This window comes from Pomacea canaliculata, linkage group LG12 (assembly GCF_003073045.1).
Source record: "Pomacea canaliculata isolate SZHN2017 linkage group LG12, ASM307304v1, whole genome shotgun sequence".
Lineage (NCBI taxonomy): Eukaryota > Metazoa > Mollusca > Gastropoda > Architaenioglossa > Ampullariidae > Pomacea > Pomacea canaliculata.
Genome location: NC_037601.1, coordinates 9,001,374 through 9,026,334, shown reverse-complemented (window position 1 = coordinate 9,026,334; position 24,961 = coordinate 9,001,374). Strand labels below are relative to the sequence as shown.

Sequence of the window (24,961 nt, the reverse complement as noted above, 5' to 3'; positions counted from 1 at the left end):
GCTTTTGTGATAAAGAAAATATTCAGAAGAAGTGTGAATACATAAGAGAAATAGATGAAAACGGTGGAACGTTTCTGGGAGAAGACTGAAGAGGGACCAAAGAAAAAAGGTAATAAAAAAATTGACACGAAAAGCATTTCAGACCCTTAAACATCACGACTGCATTACTGCAGTGATTCATGTCTGCTGTTGCCCTTTAGACAGGAAGCTAGAGACTGTAGCTTATATGTCAGACCTTTCAAAATCATAAATGCATTATTCCAGTAAGTCATGTTTGTTGTCACCCTGAAGACAGGAAGCCAGGATCTGGACATTGCTTTCTGTGTTCTTACTTCAAGTCCACTTACTGTTGATGCTGTTGATGTTGATGAGTTACTGACGAGAGGGATGAGGTTGTCCATCCACCACCATCCATTTCAACGGTCATTTTTAGTGTAGCGCAGCTGATTTTTTTTTTTATGCCGAAAGCATCTCTTAGGTGTACTGTCGCCAGTTCCAATGTGTTTTATAAAGATGAGCAAGCCATATTGTGATTCAGTTTTGAAGACCCAGGTTACCACCACCGTTTTCTTTAATGTGACCATCACCACCTTGCTGGCTGCTCCCCCTTGACTGATGCTAGCTGACGACTGGGGACGGATACCACACAGTGCAATGCATTGTGGTAATGGTCTTGGCTGAACTTCGTTATGGGATGTTGCTGACAAGAGAGATGGGAGATCGAGATCCTTAGGGTCGTGTGCATTTCAACAAATAGTCTGAGAAAGTTTAGCCTGATTTATATGGATAGAGACATCTCTTCAGGGGGCTGTTAGGATGAAACAGTGTTCTGCTTTACATGGATGGAGTCTCCTTTAAAGCAGATTATGGTAAAGGAAGTGAAACTCAAGATAAATTCCCTGCTGCTGTCATTTTGCCTGGCTACGGCGGTTATTTCGAGGAAGTGTAGTCTTGACAAAGGAGTCTAGAAGAAATGGAATTGCACCTTGTCAGCTTGTCACCTTGTCCTGACAATACTTTGTGCCAGAAGCAGACCACGGCAGCTGTCGGACTCTGGCTTCCCTGACTGACTTACTGTTATGTTTACTGACCTTTGTGCGTGGATGTCGGGGGTGAGCGACTGGGTGTGTGGGGGTCCTCTTGTACCAATCCGTTCAGTGCTGTCACGTGGTCGATTGTTCGTTCAGGAACGGGTGGTATTGATTATTCAGGCACAGTGCTGCGTCAGAAGGACGCCCACCCCCTTTCTCTTGTCTTCATTTTCTCTCGCTCATGGACTTGTTTGTCTTTCAAAAATAATGACAATATGTTTCAAGGTGTGATGAAAACTACAGATGTATGTGAGGGACGTGCGCCTGGGTCTGATACATTCAGCCAAAGCCAAGATCGAAGAGCCTGTCCAGCTAAAGATGAGACTTCTTGTAACAATTTTTACTGGTGTCAGAGTTACCGGTGGTCCTCAAATTAAAAACATTGGAACGACTGCCACAGTGGTGGCCGGGGAATTAAGAGCTATATAATACGGTAGTCTTTATCCACCGGTATGGTCTACTTTTATTCTCAGCAGACACATTTTTCTTTGTTGTAAGTTCCTGTAAGTAATAAACCACAACAAACAATACCCACCCTCAATCACCCACTCACTTACATCCTTACACAGTTGTTACACTCACATCCTCACAGTTACACTTAACATTTCAGTGACGATTGCCAGAGGCAGACCACAGTGTCACGTGCTATGATTAATAAAAACTAAGGTTTATTTTCCAGTCATGTTAAAGAGTGCTATCAGGGGATAAGAAGAACTTGACAAAAACACTTCACGGCGACCAGGAGTTCCCATCATCGGCCAGACGATAGCATTTGGACATGGTGATGCAGTGGGTGGGCACGGTCTGATAATGCCAACAGCTTGTAACATCCCAGCCCTGGTGTATAGATCACCTAATGGTCTTTGTGGAATGCCATTGATCTTGCCAGCATTTACCACTCTTATCAAACAAGTTTTATCCTTGATATAGAGACCGCTGCATCACAAAGACAGAATGTTAGTCTCAATCAAAGCAGGCTGCCGTATATCAAACAGAGGACAGGGCTGAGGACTCCAGAATTCCTCAGCTGTCAGCTGTATACAGTTTGCCGATAACTTGTAGTGTCTAAATTCCTCAGTTGTGTACAGTTTACCGATAATTTGTATCCAAATTTCGTCAGTTGTATACAGTTTGCCGATGACTTCTTGTAGTATCTGTCTGGTCCGGTGGTGCCACTGGGTTCAGTTCTCGTCTAGGGCACGCTGTTCTTTCTCTATGGCAGCTGTTGACAGGGCTGGCTGCTTTTGGTTCACTGTCACTCTTGTGTCTAAATTCCTTAGCTGTATACAATATCTAGATAACTTCTTGTAAGTTCTAAATATTTTCTGGAGAAGTCATTGATTCCAGTTAAATGTGAAAGAAGTTCCAATCCTTTAATTGATGTTAAAAGACATCACGTGACTGTGTCAGTGAGCAGAAGATGAAGAAACCTAGGCAAACCAGGGAATTCATTTCCTTCTGACGAAGAGGATACCCGTGAAGGACTAGATATTGTCCGAGTTGTTTTAGTACTGTGGAGACACTGCACTAATGGAAGTGAGGTTTTAGGCAGACGTCTGATTGAGCCTGCCCACAAGCAGACAGACCTTTTTCGTATTTTGTCCATGGCCTTTTGACCGTTTGTGTGTGTCACGTGGAGCGAGTGAGCTGAGCATGATGCAAGGACGTTTTGCACTTTTCCCAAAAGATGGAGCGAGGAGCAAAGGGTTGAACTCAATGACCCACACTTCAGCTTCCTCCATTGTTGAGCTCATCCGGATGTTGCATCGTGAACCCCCGGGGACTGTTTCCAAGCACTTTATAACAATGTTTTTCACTCCGTCTCTTTGCCACCTGCGTCTTCAAACTAAAAAAAAAAAAAAGAGAAACCTCTTTCAACTGCTTCAGCACACACACACAACCAACAACAAAAAACCCAATCAAAAAGAAAAAGGTGACGGGGCGGAAGAAGTCTCTGACTACAAAACTACCCGCAGCTGTCGAGAGGCCGAGGATGTGGCAATACGCATCGACACAAACCCTTGGCTGGCAAGCTGAGGTTTTGAAACAGACTTGAAAATAGCATTTTCTCTTGTTTTTATGCAGGCGGGTATGGTGGCAGCTGATTTTTGTGAAACTGTCAAGTTTTTCTTTAAAAAAAACCCCAGCTTACAAACCGCTGCTTGTGCGATAATGCTAGATAATTTTAGGGTTAGTAAATTGTTGAAGCTTAGTTGACGTCACTGTTTTCTCATTTTATTTTGTTTTGCTACTGATTTCTTTCTCAAATTGCTATTATATTTCATTTCTTTCTCCCTCTCTCTCTCTCTCACACACACACACATCACGTGATTCTACTTTCTGGGTCTCTTTCTACGAGTATGGAGGTACTTTTTATCTTTGCGCAAATAACTTGCTAGACTTTGATGAGGAAAGATTTGGAGTCCGACCACTTAATTTTTTTTAAAAATTTCACCACCGATTCTAAAGGTATGAAATTGCCGTTGGTTGACAATCAAACTCTGACAAATGTGTAAAAAAAAAAAAAAAAAAAAATTAGCAAAAATACCATTTTATGGTAATTAGCGAGATCTTTACGATCTGAGAGAAACTGTCAAAATGTCAGTCGCTCTGATGATGGGGGGGACCGGTCCGTTTTTACTACGTGTAGTGGGGTACCGTAGTCGAGTAAAGGTGTTTTGTTTAGCGGCTTTCAAAGTAAAATCATGGGCTGTCAATTTAGTAGTAACTACATGCTTTTGTTCATGTGAGCGGTTTATCTGGTATTTCGTTGAAATACTTATTCTCGATATATATATATATATGCTTCTTTCGGACGAGTGAGTTATTTGGTGATGGATTACACTCACTGGACTCCTGCGTTGCTTCAAAATGCCAACGGATGTGTTTGTTTGCTTGTTGTTTTTTTCCCCCATGTCGTTCAATATTTTAAACCCTTTGGGTAGGGGAGAGTTAGAGGCAATGCGGAGCCGTTGTAATAGCATGAGATTTCTGCATTGGAGAAAATTTAGCCTAAAATCAGGAAGTTAAGCATTCTTATGTTGTTCTGGCGGGAAGGACATTTTCTCAGGACTCACGTGATTTGACATCGTTGTGGGAATGTTGTTAGCAAGCGATAATGACTGGTGGTTTTCCACATTGTTTGGGATAAACGTCATGCACTGGCGAGGTAGCTTCTAGAAAATGTTCTTCTTAGCAGGAAATGGCTTTAGAAGCAGAATTTCGGTCGTGTGCAAGTTTCACGCAATATTTATTTTTTAAAGCATGCATTTTCTAAGGTAAAAAACCCGAGCTCATCCACATTTTAGAATGCTTTGCTAGGGCCTGGCCTTAAGCTTGATCCTTCTTACTCCGGGACACAGTTCAAAGGTTTGCATTTAACAAACAGGTTCAGCCTCACAGTTAAATGGAAAGTTGGACATAAATGTTCACAGGTAAAACAAATAAATTTTTGATTTATTCCTTGTTTTAATAAGATAAAATTTATATGCCGAATTCTCTCTGTAATCATTCAGGGGACTTATTCATGAAGCGAGGGTAAGTCGTTATCTGTGGGCGAAATCGGGAATAAACGGATTGTTTCCGTAGTTACTATTCGCTGCCCGGACTCGCACGGATGTTACTGTTACTTTGCGTTTAGAGCATCTTTATAACAAATTTGTAACTACGGTCCAAGGGGTAAAACATTATTCCGTGGACACTATAACTGCGGAGATAAGACGCATGACTGGATTTAACCTGGATGACGACTTACTCTCTTTCCAGAAATAAGTCCTCACAATCAATAGCAGTCTCAAATATTCAGTAAAACAATGAAACTTTCGAAAATTTGAACAATCCTTGGGCATACTGTGTGATCCTGTTTTTGTAGTTGGATCCTGTCACCCCGAGCTCAAACTGCGCTTTCTACACGGACACACGCACGAACGCACAGAGAACTCAGCGACAAAAGGAACCATCGATTCGTCCACCGACACGATCTGCTGTCGTAAATTAAATAATAGCCGTGCTTTCTCAAACCCTTTTCTGTGCAATCCGAAGAAAAAAAAATATCTCATTGATTTCTGTATAAGCATTTTTTTTCAACATTGAACCGAATGCGAAAGGCCACTTGGTAAGAGATGCAACATGGAGTTGTAGACACAGCTTCTTCTGGTAGATGTTAATTTTTTTGCCATGAGTACATTAGGTAATGTTTTATGAGACCCTCGGTTGTACAAGAGATTTTTAGGCAGATTGTGAGCATAAAAAGCGAGTTTTCATTGTTTCATGACAACACAGGGTAGCATCTTGTGTTTTTGTGATCATCACTAAGCACTTTGGACACATCATCATCAGTACTTATCTAGACGTTCAGCATTGTGTTCTTAACCCTTTGAAGTCTGTTAAGAAGATAGTCGAGAATACCCCAGACAATTCAACAGTCAATCTCCGAGAGCACGCACAGATTAGTATTTTTACATCCATGGCGAGACAATGATGATGAGGGGGGGGGGGGGAGACAATGATGATGAGTGTGGGGGGGGGGGACTAATTCTTTGAAGTGGAGGTGAGCAATATTGAGGGTTGGGCGTGTGTGTGTGTGTGTGTGAAGAAATGCGAATCTGTAGCAAGTTTTCATGTTAAAGTTTTATAAACTTTCTTAACTGCTTCCTTCCCGAGTTTTCTTTACCGACTAACACATGTTTGTGACTGTGAAAAGATTTGTCGGATTATTAAAACTTCCTGCTCTCTTGCCATCTCGAGCACACTTGATGAGGTGTATTTGCCTTTGGTTACTTCTCCGACAAGCTGGAAACTCTAGCAGCGGCGCCCGACATTTTTGTTGTCAAGCCGTTAAGTTAAAGAGCTATTTAGTCGTCTAGCTGTGAACGGAAAGTGCCAGTCTTCTTGTCAAACTGTCAGCAGAAAGAGCCATTAGGATTGGCAGACACCAGGATAGCAATGTCGGCGGCAGTTAATGGAGGCAGTCCTCTCAGACAAGACATTTCCTCCCTGTAAGCTGCGCTGATGTAATGAAGGTCGCCCCACCCACCCTGAATTAAAGATTCTTTGTCGAGGAACTCAGTGCACGAACTCAACAACCTCACCGATTAAATATTTGTGTGACTGTGAAATTTAATGTGTAAGTACTAGTGCGAAGGGGGAGGGCATCATAAAGATTACTAAGCAACTAAGGCTGCGTCATGACCAAGCAGCTGGTCCTGAAAATAGATGCTACAGCGGGCCCTAGACGAGTTCTGAACCCAGAGCAGTCGATCAGGGTGTGAGAGAAAGCTTATGAGAAAAGTGGTATTGCTGAGAACAGCCAGAACTCACTATAGACAACTACAGGGTAATATTGTGACTATAAGAACTACAAAAAATCACCTCAGACTTGATTTGTCTTTGGCCTGGGGGCTATCTCTGTAGAAGTCCTTACCTACGGACGATGCTTTTAATAATAATAATTTGCTGAGTAAACTTCTCCGTTAGCAGGCGAGCTTAATTTGCTGTGCTTGAAAGACTACACAGAAACTTACCGACAGACAGCCATTCAATAAAGAAAATCAAACGCAAGCAAACGGATGATAGCGTGACGAACATGAACAAAAGATATGGATGAAAAGGAAAAACTGAGGATTGAACAGAAGGGTTCGCTGGATTATGAGAATTATTTCTTAAAGAGGTGAGTCTAGAGACCGGACTTCAAAGCTTTGAAGGTAGACACGAAAAAAGGGTTAGAGAAGGAGAAAGAGCTTCGCCGAATTTCTCCCACTTGATGAGCAGGACAACACCAACAGACCGAGGACACCGACTCTGGTGTCAGTAACTCTGACAGGTATGTTGAGGTAAGGTTTGAAGATCACAGTAGTGTAGTGTGGCTATCTTGTAATCACTGAGAACTCCAACCAGAACTACTGGAGCTCGCGGAGGAGGGTAGCAGCATGGTCTGCTTTTCGCCCACGGACGACAATGCGAGCGGCATTATTTTGAGCCCTTTGAAGTTTGTCCTGTAGGTAGGTAGTCTAGGTAGGAAATGAAAGTGTCTGAGGCTCGTTGCAGAAGCTAATGGAATTACCTGATGTTTGTCGACATTCATTTTCAGCGGATTTGCAGATATTCAGGGCTTCGCGGACCCACTCTCTTTGATGTATTCAGCTGAAGGAGCTTTAAAGCGAAGTCAGGCGCTAGTAACTGTATCATCAGAAGAGGTGATGCAGCAAGTCCGAATGGAGGGTGGCGGGAACAAGTGTTGGGATGTGCGCAATGAATGTAGTGAGGTATACAGTAAATACAGCGAAATACACAGTGAATACAAGAGGTGCGAGAACCGAACCTTGAGGCACCCTGTATTCTAAAAGTAGCAGGCGAAGATGCGATGCTTTCAAAGCCCGTACACAAGTAAGACCGAACGCAGCTTCCAAACAGTGCCAGAGGCCGGAAGTAACGGGAAGCGTTGAGAAAGTGGTGATTGAATGTATCGATCGCAGCCGATAGATCCTGTAATGATGGTATCAACACAGTGCCAGTCCAGTGATCTTCACGATAGACTGCCCGAAACGGTTCAATAGGCTGGAGAGATGGTTCAGGAGCTAGGACCGGAATATTCTGAACGGGAAAGAGAGATTGGACACACGACGATAATTTTTGAGGTCATTAGGGTCGAGGCTGGGTTTCTTCAGAAGTGAGTGCGATGACAGCGAGCTGAAACAACACGTATAGAGGGAGTGATTGAGGATGCGATAACTGTAATCAAGTGAAGGGTTGGGGTGAGGGTAGTAGTCGTAATCGGGTACAGAATGTCTAAGGTAAATTAGTCCCTTGACCTGAGACTCGGGGACAAGCACAAACTGCAGTAAAGGTGTTCCGGAAATAAATATTGAAGGTAGAGACTGCTGGTCTCTGATGGGTAATTTCTGTCCAGAAAATATTTGCAAGTGAAAGTGTTCTAGAGGAATGTTTTGAAATGTATCCTTCTAGCATCTTTTCGGTACACAGAAACTTTGCATATCAGAGTTGCAAGGTGTGAAAGTTGCCAACGGATGTTAAGATGGCGATGCAGTTTTCAATAATTATTTTAAAGAAGACCACAATTCCACCGGCATGTGTCATTCTGGACTAGGAATGAAGAATAACACCTGCAGGTGTGACATCTGGCATCTTGTCTTCATCACCAGCAGATTTCAGCTACCTCTCAGTGATAAAGCAAATAAAATTAAAAAAAAAGAAAGTCAGACATAGTGAATCTTTAAAGAGATCTGATAAAAAAAATTCGACTGATAATTGAATACAAAAAATAAAAAAGAAATTCAAACTCTATTTCTTTTTAAACCAACTTAATCTGTGATGTGGCGAGTGGTGTGGATAAGATTTCTCTTCTTTTTTTTAGTCCATTCCACCCCTCTCCCCTGCTGATGTCCTGGGTCACACTTTGTCACGCAGTCCGCAGTCTAGCGCATTTCTAAAATTAGAAACTGTTATTTTCTTCATTTAATTTTGCTATTTTCTTTGTGGCTAGGAGACCTTTTCAAAACCTGAGATTCATACGCATGCATGACCAATAAGCAAGCCCATTCCGAGGGCAGAGGCAGAGTCTTTAGAAGTTTGTGTCTGGAGCACCGGATGAGTGTGGTGGGGGTGCTGTGGAGAGTTTATGGGCGCGGAGGAAAGCTCACCGCCATGTGAAAGGGTCCGATGTTCAAGGAGGAAGCGAGGTCGAACTGAATGCACTTTCTTCTGGAAAATCGATGGCGCCCCGGAGTCTGAGAGTGAGAAGGCATGTTGGTTTGAAACTGTACCTACAGGGACTCGGTTACTTCCAGGTCCCTGTGCCACGGTGGGCAGGTCGCGACCAGCTCCAGGTGCCTGGTGATTAATGTTTTAGCTGAATGATAACCTCTAGCGGTTAGTTGTGTCAGTATTTGAAACTGATTGACGTTTGGATACATCTAGTATGGTTGTACATCCAGCATTATGGTGTAAGATACATCCCCCCCACACACCACACATACCTTCCCAACCGCCAAGGAGCTGAAGACCGAGGAAAAGGCATTGCATGTTCAGGTATCGATATTTTAGACGAAAAAGATGAAGTCTCTCTGACACTTGCATGGCAACACAGAGTGATGGCTGGCTTGCCCTTCTTTTCAGCTCTTCTATCCCGACTAAAACACACACACACACTCTTTTTTTCTCTCTCTCTCTCTCTCTTTCTTCCGCGAGAGAAAACATTTTTCAGTTGTTTAATCACGATGCACACAGCATCCGCACAGTGTAATTTCTTTCATCACTCTCCGTCTGGCAGGCTGCGTGGCCGCACCAGGCTGTGCAAACACTAGGCGCACCAATGCTGTTGAGCCGCTGTCTTTTCTCCCATTCTGTTGACAGTCCCAGCCGTCTCCTGCTGTGCCGCCAACACTGTCCAGGAGCAGGTGGAGAGAGAGATGCCATGTGAGACTTATGGTGGCAACACGTGACACCAACCATTTGCTGCTGCCTTTACTCGACACATTGTCGAATGTGTGACTGTCTAATATGTCACTGTGTTTGTCAGATATGGACTATTTTGTGCGTTGACCGTTATGTAAAATTTGCCGAGTTTAGTCATAACACATTAGACTTTGGCTCCCAGAGCTACAGGTTCCCGTGAGAGTCCTCAATTTTCTCAGACATGCGGCCAGAGCACCGAGCACATGAATTCCATCCCCTCCCCCTTAAAGTGCACACTCGTAAGATTTCAAATCGCGGATATGATTTTTACAGGATTCATGCCCAACGCACATCAATGGGCGGCGTTTCCACATCCGTACTTGGAGGATGAGAATTCCACCAACCCACCCCAAATACCACCCTCCCCCCAAAAAATAACAACAAAAACAACAGGAAAACTAAGTGCACGTAAACAGGAAAATACTGCATATGGACATGTCATGTTGGTATGTTTTTGCAGCATCCGTTCTTATGAGGATTTCGAAATGTTCTGGAATGTTGTATTATCACGGAAATAGTCTTGGAAACCCATCGTGGCTTTGATTTCTTAGTGGACTCAGTGCGCCTGCATTGTGTTTGAAGCACCCGCGCACATTTTAAGGGACATGCTTGTCTGTTGGGGCAGATATCTGAGGTCGTAATACCAGCTGCTGAAGAGAACTATTGCTTACATTCATCTAAACCAATGGTGGGCAAAGTTTTCTAAGCAAAGTGTTTGCAGGCTGGTCTCAAAATTCTAAGCCATGCGGCGGGCGGGTGAAAACACGCATCAGATGACTGACTACAAACCAACTTGCTGATAATGGAATGGAAGACAAATCAGCACAAATAGCATCCACTTATCAAATTTATTGAGTAAAGTGAAGCTGTTTGACTTCGCTCGAATAAAAGTTTAAAACCAGCCTTTCCTTTGAAGACAGCCGCCCCGATGGTCTCTAACGACTCCAGACATGTCAGCCGTGTTATTTATCTTTGTGCTTTGTGTTAGAATGTTACGGACTGCCAGTTTCTAACACTGGTGTACTTGATAAATTAAATGTCAATCAAATAAACCTAGACCGAATAAAAAATGAAAAGAAGTGCACTTCACGTTTTGCAGACGGGCCGGTCCAAAGATGTCCGCGGGCTATAGTTGGCCCACCCCTGGTGTAGACCGTGGCCTTAAAGGCATACGTTTTCATTTGCTGATTTTTATAATTCTCCCCTGAAGAAATTTAGATGCATTATTTTTTTTCAGGCATATATGTACAGAAAATGAATATGCTTGAGAAAAACTTAACATCGGCTTGAGTGTCATGGCGAAATTGCTTTGTCTAATTCTTTACCACAACGTAAATGAAGAGGTGCTTTGAGTATCAAAACGCAGAAGAGATGAAATCTTGAAGGAGTTAAATTTATCTTTAAAAATAAATTAGAGAACAGAATTTAAAGTTTAGAAAGCCCTTTAAGCGAGTCTTGTCACTTAAGTTACAGGAGGTGTACTTAGTGAAATAATGTCTGACTTTTTGAAACACACTTGTTATCATATTTATCTTTTGAAAGCTGCTGAACATTGGTTATGATGCACTTCACCGGATAGGACACTTCAAACCCCTTGCACGTGAGAAACATGGGATTTTAATTAAACTTACTGCGAATCATGTTTGTTGTGATGAAGCACCTGAAGATTTTTGCTTTTCTGCTCTCTGTATTGTTTATTAGGAGTTATATATGTATAATACTTTCTGAATCAGTTGGTACAGGTTGTTGAGTCAGATTAACGGCAGGTTAACGGATCCACGTTTGAAGGATGAGCTGTGACAAGCTGCCATTTTGTTTACAAATTGCATAAGAATCATATTTAAGAAGCCGCCATTTTTAGAGTGCTAAGGGTCAGAGGTCTTGAGTTTCTGTTTATGAAACCTTTCTTTAATCCTTCGATGGAATGTCGATTAGATGCTGTCTGTGTCTTAGTGGAAATCAGAATGTGGACTGTTTGTTAGGTACATTGGTTTTACCATAGGTTTGGTACCCAAGTTGGTTTTTCTGAGACCTTTCTGTTGTTCGGCATTGCAATCCGTTGTTCCTTGTTGTGGGTTTTATTTAACAATCCGTGTTATTCATTGTTTGATGTGTCCCATGGGACTTCTGTCTGTGGGTGCAAACTTTTCACAGGGAGTAGGGCCTAGCATGCTTGGGATACTCACTGAAGCGTTGCATCTCGGCCAGAAACATTATCTCTAGATTTCTTAGGAATGTACTTTTTGCCAGGGTATATTATGGACATTTATAGGAAATTGGTTCGATTTGTGATCCGAAAAACTTGAAACGCTCAGCTCAGATATTTTGGCAGGTAAGATGATTGCGTTCTTGCCCTCACTGTTGATTTTCTGAACTTGTCAGCGAAATCGACTGATGAAAGAATGTACTGTGTTCCACCGTCAACAGATAGGTGAGTATATATCGGACCGTGGTCGCCCTCCAGGATGCCGTGTGATAGGCGGAGATCAAAGCGTGCGAGGAGTGTTTGTGAACACCTGGTTCAGGTGCGTTTATCTGCAGCTCACTGGCGCTCCTGAGTGCAGAGGTTGACTCACTGCTATAGTACACAATGTGTGTTGGAGGTTTGCACACATCAAGCTGTCATCACAAGCTCGGTTGCTGACCTTCCAGCTGTCATCACACACTGAGCTCTGTTATCGACAGTTCTAGCTTCATCACGCGTTGTGGGTTTTTTTTTTTTTTTTTTTTTTTTTTCACGACACTTTCTGTTTTCATCATACCTCGTGGGGCTCTTTATTTGACACTTTTGACGAACTTACAATTAAGCACCCTGTCACGTTAGATCTTATTTTAACAGTTCATAAATGATAAATATTAGAAACTTATATGGTGTCAGTTTATTTTCGCATCGAAAACACAACAATCAAACTAAAAAATGTCTGGTGTCATTACAGCTTTCTAGAGCATGAGAACTCGATCCTTTGCTGAATTACATATATTTATGACCAGCTGGTGAACACTGTCTGTACACCTGCGTGGATAATGTGTACACGAAAATGCGTGTACGTGCATATGTGGTAGAACAAAGAAATCGTCTCACAAAACGATCAGTAAATAAATAATCTAGGGGAGGTAATAACATTTTTAGTAAGCTTCCGAAGTTGCGTCCCTTGTAAACAATTTGCAACTCTGCTGCGGTCCGGCGTAAGCAGTTAAACGCTTGTCCTGCGTTCAGATCTTATCATGCGCACACTGTTTTTTTCTGCTGTACCACTTGGGTTAAACGTATTTGCTAGAATCCCGCCTCCCTCTCTCTCTCTCACTACCCAGCCACACATATATTCATTCATGCTGGAAAGTTATACACAAACAAGGGGGTGTGTGTGATAAATTTTGGCTGACTTATGTTAGCACAAAGATTACCCAATGAGAAATTGAGGTATTGTGTAAAAAGACAAAGTGAAATGAAAATGTCTGTCATTGATATCCTTTAAAAAAATATTATCATCGATTATTGCCCCTGCGTTTAAAGAAACACGTCCCGAAGTTATATCAGTATGTATGCGCTAACGTTTTATTTATGTTTTACGACATTTAACAAGTTTCATTGTAAGCAAAAAGGGAAAAATGTAATTCTATATGTTACTTTAGAGCAAAGAGTTCATTGTCTGGATACAATTTTTTTTAATTCCTTGAAGCTTATGTGTGGTCGACATTATCAAACTTTTGGAGCTAACGTGTTATAAATATGTTTTGTTTTTAATACAAGCGATCACTATAGAAGCAAACATGTATTTTAGTTTTGGATTGCAAAGCTGAAATTTCCTAATCTTGTAATGTGTCGGATCATTAATGCTAAATAAATAAAGGGAAAACACAATAGCAAGCTCGGCATGAGAACCATTCGCAACATTTAAAAGTTTGAGTGGCAGTGAGACGGCAGATAACTGTGTATTGTTACTGTTCTATGCAGCCATGTAATAATGTCCCCTTGAACACAACACTGGACCTCCGTTATAGTCCCCTCAGTAAGGACACTTTTCATGGGGGTTGTCAACTCTCTTACATTTGAGAGAGAACGTACACATCAAATTCGCAGATTTATAAGAATTTATTTCTTCTGGATTCAGACATCGCGAGTCGCTATCTGTCGGCGGAGTTCTGTAAAAGACGATCTTGACACCTGTAATTTGTACAGCGACACTTCTCTGCTGTGCTCACATCACCACTGTCCTCACATCGGTGGGAGAGAACTGATAGACTAGGCTTTCTTCTCTTGTTTCTTTTCTTCCTTAGTGAAAGGGTCTAGTGTTCACTCACACGGAGTGCACAGAGATTTCAGGCCAAGCAAGTGTTTTTAATCATCTTGATGGCGACAGTCTGATCCCATTATGTCGGGAGCTCATCAGGGAGACGGTATTGGTGAAGCTATCACATATACCGTAGTCTTAACAACATCTGTACACACCTTGCCTCGCTGAAACACCATTTCCCATTTGTAAGTGTAACAAGTAGGTAACTTCTTTAATTAGCGACAGCTACATCAACACAAACAGAACTTCTCGTGCGTGTAACATGTCATAGAGATTGCTAGTCCATCAAAGGTCAAAATGTGATGCTATGCGAAAGTGGAGCTGGCAGTTTTATGCATGAGTAGTTAATATAGTCACACATGGGACTGAAGCGTTAAGAGTGAGAAAGAGAGAGACTAACAGCCACAAAACATCCCTGACAGTTAATGACATCACGTGAAGTCTATTGTAAGATGTGTTCACTGCATTTCATCACTGTCTTTCCGCTCTGTACGGTTGACTAACATTCATGTGATAGAAACCGCTGTGTGGGGCAAAATACCATACCCTTGTGTTGTAAACAGATGCTAGGCATAGGAGAAAACCTAACATACACGATCAGGGCTTCTGCTTATGCAAAAAATTGCGTGCAGTACGCATTAAAAGTTCGGAGGACCCCTTCAATTTTCGTCAATGGGGTCCCCTTAAAATTTGGGCGAAGAACAGGGACCCCTTAAAAATCTGAAGAAGGGTCCCTGGGACCCCAAAGAATTTAGCCTTAGCAGAAGCCCTGCACGATGCTTAGCAATATTGAGTTAAACCTCATGGAATGAACTGATTAAAAGTGGAGGAGACGTCTCAGCTCATATCCGTCATGGTGGCTGCATTCATGATGGCGATGGAGGCTGGACCAGGCTGGGTATCAGACTACAGCAATCTTGAGTCGCGGTGACAGCGGGTTTCCGGTATCAGCAAGGTCCTTATCCACATGTCTGTCACTGTTGCGAGACGTGGCAGATGACTTAGTGTACGTAGTGCAGTCCACGAACCATTGCTGCAGGCTACAGCTCAACAGAAAGTGTTTTTGTGACGATTTCGACAAAGAGGAGAGTTTAGATCCCCTGATTCTGTGTGGCATCAGACGTGATAAATTACAGAATATGATAGTTATTTCCAGGCTAGCCTCCATACTAGCTCTGGCCAGTGATGGCTGCTTGATTAAAAGGGTTGAATGAGAGAACACGGTTTAATTACAGAAATCTTTATCACATGTAAAGGTAGTAAAGGTCGTTTCGAGAGTGAGGGCTTACAAACTTCACAGTTTTCTGGGCCGCTGACTTTTTTCTTTAATTTGTAAACCACTCAGTGAAGAGAAAAACTTCGGAAGCCTTCAGCGACCTTAACAGTCGGCGCTAAGGCTCCGTTTCAATTTTTGTCGGCTATCAAACCTTCTTATGGCGCTAAGCTCGACATTAACTTTATAAGTCCTTCATAGTGTTTAAAAGTTTTTCCCTTTACTGAGACGTTTACCAAAGAAAAAAAAAAAAAAATCAGCCTCCAGGCCAGCTTTATGCGAGGGCGGTACCTGTCTCCTGTGCGTCACTCCCTTACCTTCCCCATCCTCTGTGGAGTCAGGTGCCCATTCCCGACTGCTGGGTCGACTGATGGAAGCTTGCAGCGCCACACGAGTATCGAACTGGCGTGCATATGGGGTTTGATCAGGTTTAACCACTCGGCCCCAGATCAACATAACCCCTGTTACGACGAAATGTGTGTGTGTGCGCGCACGCGCTCTTGCGCCTTCTTGTATACATGTTTTCTGTGTGCTCATCATGTATGCTATATTGATGATGGGTAGTGCCCTATATTAATAAATAATAGTGCATATAATGTTTTAATCACTCAGCAAACAGGGAATCATGACTTAGTGAACCGTTAAATGTCATTAGAGCATTTGCTAATAAGATTACTACAATCTGCCGTTTACAGTCTGGGGAGCAATCCATATAGATATAATAGACCTTGTTCTGCTCCCTTAACTCATGTCATCGAAGCCTGGCGGACTGGTGAGCGGTCTGAATTACCCCATTTCTAGTCGTGGTGCATGTGAGCTAATCATGCATGACCGCCATTATGCTGTGGCATCTGTTTACAGGGCTGGCTGCCTTTCCGTGATATGTCCTGAGTTGCTCACTCGGCATGAACACACCACCCCACTCTTACCCCCAAGACTAGCAGGCCTGGGGAGCGCCCGGTAGTGTAGTGAGTAAAACACTCTTTGTCACCACTGGTGTGAGAAACAGTGAGGAAACCTGCTCACGACCGTCAGGTGACGAAAGCTGAAGTCAGTGAAGTGGTTCGGTCACAGCACCTTGGGCGAAGATGGCATTACAAGGTTGAGGGCGGCCGATGCCCTATGAACTGAAACATTAAACTACCTCAAATGTAACTCCGAACGGTGAATGTTTCTTGAGGCTATCTCTTTGATGAGGATTGTGCCCATTACCTCTCCCTGCTTTCCCCGGTCTCCTGTGGAGTAGGCACTCATTCCCCAAGCTTTATAAGCTAGAGAAAGTACGGTGCGCTACACGGATATTGAACCAGTCGGCTCTCTGCTTCCAGGCTCACTACTGACAATTTGTTGTTTTTTTTTTTTTTTTCCTTTTCATATATTCTGACAGCCATAGAGTTAACATAAGGAACGTTCAATCTTTATTTTGGAAACCATCCTTTTTATTCTGGGTTCACTCAGTTAATGTAGAGTGGAGCTTAGTGTGTGATCATTTGGCTTCATTAGGATGGGTGATTTTAGGATCTGCTGTCTCTCGTGTATTTAAGTTAGAGAGATTTTAGGGGATAACTACAGACTTTCTTTCTTATTTATGTGTAATGTCCGGGTGTTGCGTCTGCCGAGAGCCATCATAGCTGTCAGCAATTTCTCGTCATTAACCCACCAGAGATGTTCTGGCAGCAGACGACTTTGAACTTTGAACATGGTCTACATCCCCAGTCCAGCAAAATGTCCTATCAGCTTCATTAACAAGCAAATGAAACTAGCCCTTAAGATTATTTTATATGGTATAATTTGGCTGGTATTTGTAGGGCTCTAGGTTATCGGTGAAACTGCCCATGGCAACGAATTTGTCGCTGCATTATTCAGGCAGCATTTACAGGAATGGGGGTTCGACACCAGTTAAACAGTTTCTTTACGGTTTTAAATGAATGTAGCCTTGCACAATCTTCGTTCAGCAACACACTTTTTTCAGATAAAAAAACTCAGCAATTTTCTCACGCATTTGCAAGACAGAGATATTTGTCTCGTAAATCTCAAGTATATTTTATACACTTTCCACCTTACAAAAGCAAATTTTTCGCAGTATTCACGAAACAACAGTAACAGATACCACGTAACCATATCACAAAGACTGGCTGGCCCTGTGTCAGGGCCTGTGACGCCATCACAAGACGAGAGTAATGAACGACGTGTCCCCACGGCTGTATCTGCTTCTCACCAAACCACCACCAAGTCTCACATACTGTACACATCGCATTTAACAAACAACACATGAAGTTATGGAAATCCCAGGTGGACTATAAGTCTCGTAGTCCCAGACTGGGAGATGTTTAGACCTCAGTTGTCTTTTCACATTTTCTGTTTAAATCCATCTCCACTCGTCCCCCTTCTCTACACTCACAAAGACTGGAAGAGAAAATGATTTCAGTTATCCAAGTATCCTCCTAGGGCCGTAGTTGTAACCGAGATACAGTCATTCCCTGGGATTGTTTGAACCCCACAACCGTTTCGGTCCGTAGCTACCGTCGGGGTAACTTTGCTCTTGACTACAGCCTCTCAGTCCTCATTTTCTTCACTGCACATATATACTCTCGAAACTCAGAGACAATGTTAAGTAACATCAGTGGGTAAACATTGAGCGGCACAACGGATCCACAGTGTGGGGATGAGATCAGAAAACACTCCTGTTTGTGTGTTGTAGCTAACAGTTTTCAAAGACACCCTTTTGTACCGACACTTCCTTTCTGACGAAGACGTTGGACTACAATACTCACAGGAACGTATCTCTCTGTTCGAGTTAGGGTATCGATGGCGGCTTGTGATTCACACCATTAGACCTGGCTGGACTCGACCATCACAACAATGAACAAGAGGAAAGCAGACCCCAGACACGCACATTCAAAGCTACTGCGGCACAGCGCTAGCCTGACGATGATTTCACTCTGTGGACTCTCACTTTCAAACGCGTTAACAACTCACTGTAAATCAGGCTTCACATCTGCAACAAGAAGTAACAGGGTTGTCCAAGTGCAGGGTCACGAGCACAGTATATACTAAAAATAAACAGACAACATGACAGATTTGCTAGTGGAGAGGTATTTGGAATGGTGGTTACACGAGAGAACTGTCATCAGTGTAGGGGTTGTCTGATTTTCATCTCTCGTCTACACAGTGACTGAATAAATACGCAGAGGCTAATTATCCTCATAATAATCTGAAATAATTAAGCTTTGACTGATTAGCGACTAAGACAACAGCATGGATTTAGAATATCTTTACAATTACTATCACTGAGATCTCCAAAAGCAACTGATTGCCGGTAATCAGCAATAAAACTACTCGATTTTTAACTGTGATAATGTGGGCGGTATGATGATGATGAAAGTTAGTGTGAGGTATAGCTGCCAAACGTGGTTCTCGTCCCTTTCTTTCGCTAACATCAGTACATGCATTACTTGCGGGGAGGGAACCTGGATGTAACTGCTGTATAGTATTTTTCTTGAATTAGAGACATTTCACATGCATTGCATATATACAAAAAGTGCCATTCAAAGCTGTAGATAACTGCGTATAGCTATGTAGCTATGTTAAACGTGATTCTTGAACAGCAGCTACACCAGTGGGCATGGATGGACAGAACGTGATACGGTAATAACATGCCTACTTCCTACTTCATCCTTTGTCATGCTGCTACATCCTAACATGAGGAAGATGCCAAAGCCTGTGAACAGTGATGCAAACATAAAGCAAGCAGGGAGTGAACAATTGTAAGCAGCTGTGAAAAGCTGGGAACATAGTGATGGAAAACAATCTACAGGTGTCGGGTAGGTGATCTGTAGGAGGATAACAATCTACAGATGTTACACGGGTTATCTGTTGGAATATAACTATCTGCAGGTGTTGCATTATTTTTAGGAACATAATCTACAGATGTTGGATGATTTGCAGAAATATAACAATACAGCAGCAAGATTAGTGGTGAGGAAATATTGCAGCAGGAAGTAAAAACTGATCTTCGGTAAAATAAAGAATCCAAATGTAACACTAAAAGAAGACTTCTTAGAAAGGGTGATATACACTTTCAGGGATTAACTCCGGAAAGAAAGTGAGGTTAGTATGTGAGTAATTAAGGTGTATAGAAACACTCACTGTCTTGCACATACGAGCTCTTAAAAGCCAACGACACAAGAGGATACAATAACAGAAACTTGTATCAGTGTCAAGAACAGCGCATGAGATGAATTTTAAAGGCTAACCCGAAAGCAAAACTGTTCAGGTGCTGGCGTTAGTTAGATTCCTCCCATTCCCCCCCCCCCACCTCATCCTAAAGATTGACTGAATTACTCCGTTCTCTTTAGCGAGATATACCTTTCTGATAATCGACATCACACAATCCGAAGCGATTGAAATCTCTTGGTGGTTTGGGGTCACAGCTGCTGGGTATCACATTGCGATTCCTGTATATGAAGACCTTACAGTTCCTGCGGTTTTTGCGGGATTTCACTTCCAGTTTTCATTGCACGAATTCCCTTTCTTGTAGTAGAGAGAAGAAAGGTCAGCAAGGAACGTGTGGCACTCGCAGACTTTGGTTTAGTTTCATACCGCCCTCGTATTGGCCTTTAAATTAACATGTGCGCTCGGGTTAGCCTTTAAACAACATGCTGGCCCAGGAAGTGAGAAGTAGAGGAAACGATGGCGAAGGTGTGAGCTGGAGGGAGCGGCACATACTCACAGTCAACGTTGAGCCGGTCACGGCACTAGCAACAACGACTAACACACGAGACTTTGTCCACCGCCAACAAGGGCGCGCGTGCGGTCACACCAAGGACACTTTCATATCGCAGTTGGTCGTCCTCGTACCGTTAGTCCTGGACTGATAGATGGTACTCCGATAATGGCACTCCTTCTTGGCCGCCCGCAGGCCCAGGATGTGCAACAGCACGAGGCGGAACTTCTTTCCGAAGAGGCAGTACAGGACGAAGTTGAGGGAAGCATTGATGGTGACCATGAAGGTGCAGATGGTGTAGAAGACCATAAAGGCGAAGATGCTGCCGTGCATCTCAAAGCCCACGATGGCCACCAGGATGTTGTCGACGATGGTAGGGAACTGGCAGACGAGGAAGGCGAGGATGACGGCGACGAGCATGACGGTGAGGTTGTGTTCACGCGTGGCCGAGGTGGACATCCTCTGGCGCGTGTTGCGCGAGCGGTTGATGGCGCGCATGAGCGCGGCGTTGAGCACGAGGATGACGAGGAAGGGCAGCAGGAACATAAAGAAGAGCTGGAAGTAGATGATGTACACGTGCTGGAAGGTCTCCGTCTTGCCCAGCTCCGTCTCGTGCAGGCGCGCCACAGCCTCGCCGGTGGCGTTGTCCACGTGGCGCTCGGCGCTGTAGTGGAAGCAGCGCGGCACGTTGTAGACAACGGACCACAGAAAGATGAGGAGGATGGCCTTCCTGGCTCGAGATTTGGTGCACGTGTTGGCCGCGTGAAGCGGGCGGCACACGGCGATGAAGCGCTCGACGGTAAAGGCCACGCAGGTGTAGATGGACCCCATTTGCGCGGTCAGGGACAGCGGGTACCCCACGGGTAGAGCGTGCATGTAGTTGTTCTTGTACACAGCCAACGCTTCAATCCGCTCCGCCAGCGCCGGCAGGTTGAAAAAGAAGAACATGGAGAGCAGGATAAGGTTGTCGTAGACGGCCAAGGAGATGAGATAGTAGGAGGTGGAAGAGCGCATCCGACGGTTGCACAGGACCACGATGGACATAGTATTGCCCAGCAGGCCGAAGACGGTCAGCACGTGGCCCAGTATGCCGAAGAAGACGAATTGGTAAGCCTCGATGCTCTCGCCCACGTTGTCCTCGCTGCCGTTGGCCTCGTGGGTGGTGGTGTTGTTGAGGAGCGTGTTGTAGTACATCATGTTGGCGTCGTGTGTCAGGTTTAAAATAACTTGCCGGCCTTTCTCGTCGATGTCGTCACTTCTGTCGCTGCCTTGATGTGCCATGGCGGCGGGCTCACTTGGAGCCTCAGGAGAATGGTGCCGTCTGCATGCTTGGATAGATTTCCTTGCTCAAACTGCAACAGAAACATGAAAGCGGAAATTTCATTGGTCAGACTGCCACAGAAACATGATAGGACAGATTTCATTCAGACTGTTACTGAAACATGGTTTTGTTTGTGAGCGACAAAGGTGATCTTTGTGAGTTATATAAGCAGTTACCGATTACAATTGTTCTTCCTTGTAATCTGTTCTGTCACTCACACACACGCATGTTTATAGTAATGTTAGAAGACGCTGAATTATACGGGGTCCGGTGTCTGTGTGTCCCAACCCTTCATCCTTTTCTTCAAGATTCTCGACACGTTTTATTTCTCTTCACTCACTCCTGTTTTGGATTAGAGGAAAATGAGCGGAAATGTTGTCACCGTATCCGTTGTCAGGTGACCGCCGCAGAGATCTTTTGTCACAAATGTTACCGCTGTGCGCTACAGTAACTTGCTTTAAAGAACAACGATATTTAGTTAATAAAACAAGGCACCTTCATTTCCTGTATGTTTGTTCCGAAAACAGCTAGCATCCTGCTGGCTGTAATGAACAGCAGTCAGATCAGCGCGCGCACACACACACACACGTGCGCTCGCACACCCTCTATTTTTCTTAGTTTGCAGGAGAAGTCAGTAAAAGCGTTTTTCTTGGCCGCATATTGAAAATTAGTTGGTATTGAACGCCCCTGAAACCTTTTTTTTTTTTTTTTTGCAAACGAAATCGGCTTCATGCAATAGCATTTCTTTTTTCCTCCCCTCAACTGCTATCTGAAATCTGTCAGAAATAAGAAAAGTCACTCTTTTAAAAGAAGCGGAAAATGTTTTCGTTTTAAAATATTGTGTAGGTGGCTCTAACTTTAACCAACCAGAATGCAGTAAGAGCCTGTAATGTTTGTCGTCCATTTAAAAGGTAAACATAGAAAACAAGACACTTAAGTCAATATGCCAAATGAGGGCTGATGCAAGCTGCAAGTAAAGTGGAAGACGAAGGAAATATTAGAAATGAGCGAGCTGAGGGTTACAAACTGGGATACAAAACTGACAAGATGTTATTTCACAGAGCCACGCACACGAAGAACATAAAAATTAGGAGAAACAATATTTTTAGAGAGAGAGAGATGGCAGAAAATGCCCCAGAAATGATCATATCGGATACAGGAGATTGGCATCGGCTTTTATGTGGCAGATCTCACAAGGGAGTTGGTTTCGAGAAGTGTGATAATGTCACGGGAGGTATCGCCATTGTATGATAAACAGCTAACCCTCTACAAGAAGAATCTTGATACGTACAATGATACGCAGGAAGTTTCTTTTTTAAAGTTCCCATGCGCACTACTCGTGATGTTCACCTCAGTGTCAAGATGTTTGTGTAAGTGAAGAATGCTCCTAAAGGCGATTGAGCGTTGTGGGAGGATGGGGATATGGGGAATATGGAGGTTGGGATGGGCGAGAAGGGGTTAGGAGAGGTGTTGGAAGAGAGGGTCGCTGCTACGTGACGCCGCAGGTGTTGTTTACTGTTGCTGGTGTCCTTTTTGTCCCTGTTGCGGTCTCTTGTTGTTGGTGTGCAGGAGGCCTGCTGATTGCCGGATCTTATGTCGCCCTGTTAAAATTTTATTTGTTTCTATTGTTTATTACTTAAAGAACCTTCGAGTCATCTGGGTCAGCAAGGGGAGAGGGAGTACATATAGAACACGACACGCAGTGAAGTGAGACGGATCGCTAGATGAGTTCACTCTACTGTGCCGAGACAAAGCATCAACTACACATGCGCGAGGGACTCAAGAGTGTGTCCGAGATGGAGTCACTCCATTTTGATAGCTGGACATAAAACGGCAAAACTAAAAAAAAAAAAAAAAAAAGGAACCCCCCCAAAAAAAATTGTTCGTTTCTATAGTAACTTATCCTGCCATTTGGACAAGGCGCTTCACACAAGGTTATTATTATTTAGAATTATTATTTAGACGAGGCGCTTTAACATGTGCTGTTTATTATTATTTGGACAAGGCGCGTCACGCGTGTGCTTTTTATTTATTATTATTGACAGAAGGTAGCGTGACGTCAAAATAAGGTGACGACAGAACTAAATGACGTAGGGTTTTAGCAGACTGTGTACTCCAGGTCAAAGGTCAGCGTGTACACACAGCACGAACACAGTCTGCAGTGTAAATATCAGTCTGATGACTTGTCTGGCTTCCAGAAGTGTCACTTAGTCCTTGGTGTCCACACTCAGTCTGTTACAAACAATGCCACAGCTGTATCGTGTATGTGCGATGTAAACTTGATATGTAGACCCAACCTACTACAAGCAACACCACAGCTGTATCTTTTACCTTCCCTGGCAAGCTAGCCTCACTGATTTTTGCAATCGATGGGCTGTAACCAACGGCAAACATGCGCTAGTCTGGGATTATCTGAGTAGTTTAATAATAATCTGTTAGTGCAAGGTATTGGTACATCGACATCCACCTACTGAAAGAGACTCCGTAATGAAGATTAACGATCTGTAGGTCTGGAGGATGGGCTCGAGAACAGGATGTTTCGATAGTCTTTGCTGAAGGTGAGTGCTGACATCTGTTCTTTTCGTGTTGCTTTTTTTGTTCCTGAGCGATAGAAGTTGGTTTTTTTAGTTATTTAGTAGGACGTGCTAAAACACACACTTCTTGAAAGAAGGCGAGTTGTCTTCCGCTGGAACTGGCAGGGCTCATGTCCACCTTTCAGCCAACATCAACACACCCCTCTTCAGCAAGTTAGTCCGTGGCAGCTGTAGGCAGTTCTGGCGTTTTCTCGCTCTCCTAATAACATAGCAACAGCCTGACCTGTGGATTGACGGATAATCACAGACCCAGCACACAGTGGGAAGGAAGTGGCGGGCAAATCCACACCATCGTAAAGATGTCGACAGACCGTCTTCAATGCCGGCCTGCCGTGAACCATTTCATTTCTTTGTCGACCGCACAATCGACAAGGACGGCCCTCCCCACGGGGTATGGATGAGACTGGCTTTGGCCTCAGTTTTATGCCGGCGTTAATTTCCATGAAATTTGGAAGGTTCTATCGTCTGCAAAGCTAATTGCGTTGGTGTGTCGTGAAAAATGCCCTTCCATCGCCACTTCTCCTTCTCTTCCCTCTATCCCTTACCCCCCGCGCTGCCTGCCTCTCGGTTTTGATATTCAGCGTTAATGTGATTCCATGAGTTACTGCTGTCACGAGGTAGTGTGGCGGGTCAGCATCCCTCAAATTCTCGAATCCTGTCGGCGCTGACCTGACTGACCCGGGAGGTGCAGCATGCTGCGTTGTGCTGCACGTCAACTGTACGCTGCACGGAAGTCGTGTGTGCGCAAGCGCGAGCGTGTGACGGTTTAAAACGTGAAATATCTCACAGCTTTCAAACAGGCGTTTTGTTATTGCTTTAAACATTTTTACTATTTAGGAGAACAGTATGCACATATTTTAAACTTAAGTAGCGTTTCAGATATTGATATTAATATATTATTTATTATTTTAACCGGACATGTTTGACCAATCTAGCAGTCAACATGATGGTGAAGGGCCTTGATGGACGGGCTGGCTGGCTGGCCGTGAAATAGCTTTAGTTGCCGGCTAGACGTAAAACACCAATCCCCTCTCTCCTTAATAGACTATTAGTATAAAGTGAGCGTTCAAGAGTTACTGCTCGATAAATAAACTTAGTTTTTTTGTAATAAAAAATACAGTTTAGGTGAAGAAATGTTTACTGGATTTGGGATTTAGAATAAAGATCTTACAATCTCCAACAAAAAGGG

The 24,961-nt window shown here is 43.6% G+C and overlaps 2 protein-coding genes across 8 annotated transcripts in view; one reads left to right on the top strand and one right to left on the bottom strand.

Moving 5' to 3' along the window:
- Positions 1-24,961, top strand: part of LOC112553174 (leucine-rich repeat and coiled-coil domain-containing protein 1-like) — a 176,251-nt gene that overhangs the window by 59,594 nt on the left and 91,696 nt on the right. The window lies entirely within an intron of this gene.
- LOC112553176 (FMRFamide receptor-like) overlaps positions 17,156-24,961 on the bottom strand; it is a 45,753-nt gene continuing 37,947 nt past the window's right edge. For 2 of the 5 annotated variants that reach the window (XM_025220230.1, XM_025220229.1), the window contains exon 2: positions 17,156-21,209. In XM_025220230.1, the coding sequence (XP_025076015.1) occupies positions 19,948-21,138 (1,191 nt within the window). In that variant the 5' untranslated portion in view covers positions 21,139-21,209 and the 3' untranslated portion in view covers positions 17,156-19,947. The remainder of the gene's footprint in view (positions 21,210-24,961) is intronic. The other 3 variants (XR_003096972.1, XR_003096973.1, XM_025220231.1) reach the window with 3 other exon arrangements.